Source organism: Triticum aestivum, chromosome 1B (genome assembly GCF_018294505.1).
Source record: "Triticum aestivum cultivar Chinese Spring chromosome 1B, IWGSC CS RefSeq v2.1, whole genome shotgun sequence".
NCBI classification, from domain to species: domain Eukaryota; kingdom Viridiplantae; phylum Streptophyta; class Magnoliopsida; order Poales; family Poaceae; genus Triticum; species Triticum aestivum.
In genome coordinates, this window is record NC_057795.1 from 468,668,052 (window position 1) to 468,673,833 (window position 5,782).

Sequence of the window (5,782 nt, forward strand, 5' to 3'; positions counted from 1 at the left end):
AAATTTATTCGAATTCTGAAATGTTATTTTGTTGTTGTCGCATAATGCAACCACTTATCCACATAATAAAAGTGGAACAAACAGTTCGGGACATTTTTGCTCGGAGACGTAGTGATATGAGTAGTATTGACGCCACATATCTCTATAAATAGTTGTTTTTCCATCTGTGAATAAGTTGCTTTCCGTTTCAACATTCCCACCTGACACCTAGCATGCAATAAAATTATGGGTTCAATACTTCCAAACAATTATTCAAGTTATATTCATCATGCTGAAGTCAAACGTAGCCTTCTCAGAATGAGTTGTATATTTTCTGTATGGTGAATAGTGTTTCAGAAATATTTGTTGAACAGTGTCTCAGAATTGATCTTTCAGTTCGACTGAATCTTGCTGTGTTTGTTGTTTTCCAGGATACTCTCTGTTTCTTGGGCTAATTATTGATCGACTGCATCACTATATTAGGCAAATACGGGCGATGAAGAAAAACATGGAGGCTGTGACAAAGCAGAGCAGGGTCTTGGAAGAAACAAAGCTCGGAGACTCTGAGGAAATTCAAGGATATCAGAAAAAGATTGGCAGTTTGAATGAACAGGTGCAAGTACTCAAACAACAGTCAGAATCTCAAACACAGGAGCTAAAAACTGCTGAAACGAACAATTTGGCTTTAAGAAAACAATCTGAAGGCTTGCTTACTGAGTATGAGCGTCTAATTGCGGAGAATGAGGAATTGAGGAATAAGCTGCAAACAATGGAACTCCGCTTCTCCCGTTCTGACAGCAAGAAAAATACATAGTGAAGTGTACGTTTTACCTGTTGAACCTCGGCTACTGTAAATTTTTGTCCTATAATGTTATTATGTGCATATACTTATAGGTGTACTCTCATTGTCAGATCCAAAGAACATAACTATATCTGTTGGGTGTATTGTTTTGAGTCGAAACGGGTGGCTAATCATGTTATTTACCCGGAGAAGGAAATCTACCATATATGAATGTCTTATTTGATATTTGCTGCCAGTCCATCAACAGATCGCCTCTTCATTGATCTATCACTGTCTCACTTTTAAGTCCTGTTGGCATATGAACACACGTCACCGTGTTGCCTGTCGGCAGCGTGATACGCAAGATATGCCTGTGAGGTCTCTTGAAGATCCAAAACCCTCCAGACTGATCTGTATGAACCCTACAAAAAAAAAACTGATCTGTCTGATATAATCTTTTTTGTTGGCTTTAAAGGTCGCATACAACTTCAGATTGAGATGATCCAAAAGGAAAACCGGGGACGCATTTATGTGAACAAACTGGATAAGAATATTACAATGCTTAAGTTTTCCGCGCACGCCATCTGCACCCCTCTTAAATCCGGAAGTTTCGGAGCAAATTTCTTCGCGAACAACTCGTACGCCTCTGTAAATCCGGACAACGCGGGGTCAGAAGATCCTGACGGCTGGCACGAGCAGCCAGCGCCCATGGGGAGTGGAAGGGGGCGGTGACCGACGCCGGACGATGCAGGATGGCGTGAGCGATTACGCTTGTGGCTGCTGCCGGCGCGGAGCGATTACTGTCGTGGCTGCCGCCGGTGCGACTGCTTTTCACCCCGGTAGACGATGAAGGGTCGCGCGGAGCTCGAAGAGCCACCCTTGTCCAAACATGAGCGTTCGAGAGTGTTGACCGGGGTTTAAGGTTTGATCCGGGAGTGGACGGGCCAGCGCGAGCCGGTCCGCCCTAGATATGGGCCGGGTTTGGAATGCCGGACAACCCAGAGTATAGGGCCGATTTGAGGGTCTGGGTGGCTATTTTGTGACCGAGCATTGACCAGCCATCCACCTGAGAAACGATGTGAGGTGTCCAGTTGTACATTCTTTAAGAGCATCTACGATATGCACCCTCAAATTCTCCCGAAGCGTCTGCGGACTCAACCGGTCAGTGACCGGATATGAGGGGGAAAGAAAAAAAATAACCCAACCGGACCTGTTATATCATCCCTACACGTTCAGGCTGTCCGCGAACCTTTATATTGAGGACAAATGCAGGGGGGATATAACAGCTGACGGACGCACTAGGACGTGTCCGGTCAGCCCGCCACGTAGGACGTGGCCCACCCTGACCACCTTTTTTCTTCCTTTATTTTTTTTTCTTCTCTTTCTTCATTTTCATCAATCACGTGTTAGTGACCAGACATATGAGAAAGAAAATGAAAAATATGGCTGCATGAAGGGACAAATAGGGGCTTAAAACGGACATGCCCAGTCACTGACCGGACACATCCACAGACGGTTAAGGGTCAGCTTTGGTAAATCCGGCCGTAGATGCTCTAAGCCGGTATTTTCCTTCCTAGTACATCTGATTTGTGAAACATGTCAGGCTTTTAGAGCCGAGGCAAAAAAGGGAAACTGAAAGAAAAGATTCTCGTTCCTCCTGAGAAAAAGAAGGAAATACTATTCCCTCCGTCCGGAATTACTTATCGCGAAAATGGATGAAAATAAATGTATCTAGAAATAAAATACGTCTAGATACATCCATTTTCCCGACAAGTATTTACGGACGGAGGGAGTACAAGAAAACACCCGTGCCACCGCGGTTTCAGAGCCATGGGTGTCCACGACCACCACGAGCAGCATGGTCCAGTTCGTTTCCGTGGCCCGCCCACTCTTTCACCACCGGGCAGCAGCGTCGATCGCCTCGCCGGCGTGCGCGAGCAAAAGCTGCCGCGCGCGCGCTCCCGCGTGCTGGAGCTGGGGCGCCAACCTGTTTTGCTCGCGCGTTGCACCACCTCCGTAAACTGAGCTTCCACCCCACCCACCCACCACCCATTGTTAACTTCATTTCCTCCTCGGCTCGCCGGTAAATTCCCCGGGTCGATCGACGGGCGCGGCATTCTCCATGAAAACGACTCGCCAGCCGCACACGGGATGCACATTTGCCCACTAAACAAAGTATTTTTAGTCAGTCAGAGACGGGCGACAAATGGGAAGTGGTGGCACGTCGATGCGTCAGGATAATGTGCACATGGATATGGGGACAAGGTTCCTTCACTCCGCCGTGCCTTTGGATCTCATCCTCATCATCCATAAACAAATGAGAAATTCGGCCATGCATGGACTCGTTCAACGAAACTACTTACTACTAGGACCAAATACAGTTCCAGGCCCACTAGCCCAGTGCAGTCCATTCCGGCGTCTCGCCACCAAGCCTAGCCGCCACTTCCCCGCCTCCCTCGTGCCGCGCTGTCCTCCTGTGCATGATCCCGACACCTAGCAGCGACGGCACGCAAACGGTGCTATAAAGGCCACCCTTCCTCGCCGCTCCCGCCGTCTCAGTCACGTCGCCGTCTCTGCCAGCCCTCAACATGGCGCCCTCCTCTCTTCTCGTCGCTTCCACCGCCACAGCTCTCCTCCTCCTCTTCCTGTCGGCGTGCTCGTGCCGCGCGGCCGGCAACAGCCCGAGCGCCGTGGTGCTGCCGGTGAGGAAGGACGGCGCGACGGGGCAGTACCTGACCGGCTTCCGGCAGCGCACGCCCCAGGTGCCGGTGACGGCCGTGCTCGACCTCGGGGGCGGCACGCTCTGGGTGGACTGCGACGCCGGCTACGTGTCCTCGTCCTACGCGCGCGTGCCGTGCGCGTCCAAGCTGTGCCGCCTCGCCAAGACTGGCGCCTGCGCCACCAGCTGCGTCGGCAAGCCGTCCCCGGGGTGCCTCAACGACACCTGCGGCGGGTTCCCGGAGAACACCGTCACGCGCATCAGCACCGGCGGGAACCTCATCACCGACGTGCTGTCGGTGCCCACCACCTTCCGCCCGGCGCCGGGGCCGCTCGCCACCGCGCCGGCGTTCCTGTTCACGTGCGGAGCCACGTTCCTGACCGAGGGCCTCGCCGCCGGTGCCACCGGCATGGCGTCGCTCAGCCGCGCCCGCTTCGCGCTCCCGACGCAGCTCGCCGCCACCTTCCGCTTCTCCCGCAAGTTCGCGCTCTGCCTCACGTCGACCTCGGCGGCCGGGGTCGTCGTCTTCGGCGACGCGCCCTACGCGTTCCAGCCCGGGGTGGACCTCTCCAAGTCGCTCCTCTACACCCCGCTGCTCGTCAACAACGTGAGCACCGCCGGCGTCTCCGGCGAGAAGGACAAGTCGAGCGAGTACTTCATCGGCGTGACGGCCATAAAGGTGAACGGCCGCGCCGTGCCGCTGAACGCCTCGCTGCTGGCCATCGACAAGCAGGGCGGCGGCGGCACCAAGCTCAGCACGGTGGCGCCCTACACCGTGCTGGAGACCTCCATCCACAAGGCGGTCACGGACGCGTTCGCGGCGGAGACGGCCATGATCCCGCGCGTGCGGGCCGTGGCGCCGTTCAAGCTCTGCTACGACGGGAGCAAGGTGGGGAGCACGCGCGTGGGACCGGCCGTGCCGACGGTAGAGCTGGTGCTGCAGAGCGAGGCCGCGTCGTGGGTGGTGTTCGGGGCCAACTCGATGGTGGCCGCCAAGGGTGGCGCGCTGTGCCTCGGCGTGGTGGACGGCGGCGCGGCCCCGCGGACGTCGGTGGTGGTCGGGGGCCACATGATGGAGGACAACCTGCTGGAGTTCGATCTGCAGCGGTCGCGGCTCGGGTTCAGCTCCTCCCTGCTGTTCCGGCAGACGACCTGCAACAATTTCCGCCTTGGGTAGGAACAAATGGCATCCGGATGGGATTGCAGAAGATGATTTGGGTGCTTGCGTTGTTCACACTGCAGTCGAAATTTGTTTGTGTGTTTCCCCTTCGGTTTTGTTTTGGCTGTTTTGAATAATCAACAGGAGATCGAACGATTTCCCTATCAGAGCAAGCGTTGTTTCTGCGTTTACATATCGATAACATCGAATATTCCATTACATAAGATCAAACGGATCAAAACAGGTTACATAATTTCAACAACATCAAATGTTCTCAACATTCATAAAGATCCACGATGCACGTTCGCATATGCCAGGCCTGTGTTAGATCCGTGTTCTTGTTTTTTTGATTAAAAGAGGGGGTTCCCTCCGATTTCATTATCGAAATCAACGCCAAAGTAGTACTCCCTCCGTTTCAAAATAAATGATCTGATTTTATACTAACTTTATATTAAAGTTAGTAGAGAATTGAGTCATCTATTTTGAAATGAAAGGAATAGTTCACAACGGGACTGAGACGCCTAAACATCTCCAGCCATACAAGGTTCTGAAGCCAACAAAAGGAAACAACCATAAGCAAAAGCTGCCAACAAGGATGAACAAGCCATAACAAAGCAACAAAAAAACTCAGGAGCTACTATAAGCTACTGCCACTACAGCTAATCTCCAGCAGCTCCCAGCCTTCTCACGCCAGGCCTCTATCCATGCGACGTCTTGTAGACTTCATTTGCCACCCGCTTTATTATTTTTGCCTCCAGCATCAGCATTTTTTACTCTGGATTTTTTCTCTGCAAAATAGACCAGTCAGTAATTCAATTGCACATCCTTCTGATAATCATCATGGGATCATTCAATTTTTTTGATCTAAACACCACATCATTTCTGCATTTCCAGATGGACCAAAACATCGCAGACATTCCAACTATTACTAGATTTTTTTTAAACTATGATGATTTTTATAGCAAATTCGGAAACTATAAACCTTAATGCAGAAAAATCAGAAGTATCACCTTGTCGGTCTCCTGTTGGCCGAAGAGGGACTTTTTGGCCTACCATTGGCCGAAGAGGGACTTTTCGGCCAACCGTTAGCCAAAGAGTCCCTCTTCAGCCAACACCAGCTCTACTGTTTTAGAAAATTCATATC

General features: G+C 51.7%; 2 protein-coding genes across 2 annotated transcripts in view; both read left to right on the top strand.

The window, feature by feature from the left end:
• Positions 1-1,006, top strand: part of LOC123132254 (uncharacterized) — a 4,004-nt gene extending 2,998 nt beyond the window's left edge. Inside the window, exon 2 of the mRNA XM_044552044.1 lies at positions 411-1,006. Coding sequence (XP_044407979.1) covers positions 411-793 — 383 coding nt within the window. The 3' untranslated portion in view covers positions 794-1,006. The remainder of the gene's footprint in view (positions 1-410) is intronic.
• A 2,222-nt stretch (positions 1,007-3,228) lies between these two features.
• On the top strand, positions 3,229-4,805 carry LOC123132265 (probable aspartic proteinase GIP2). Its single transcript, XM_044552053.1, has one exon. It carries the CDS (start codon positions 3,349-3,351, stop codon positions 4,654-4,656), a length of 1,308 nt encoding a protein of 435 aa, XP_044407988.1. The 5' UTR covers positions 3,229-3,348; the 3' UTR covers positions 4,657-4,805.
• Positions 4,806-5,782: the final 977 nt, after the last annotated feature.

Coding starts and splice junctions, on each gene's coding strand:
- LOC123132265 (XM_044552053.1), top strand. CDS start 3,349: ATGGCGCCCTCCTCTCTTCTCGTCGCTTCCACCGCCACAGCTCTCCTC.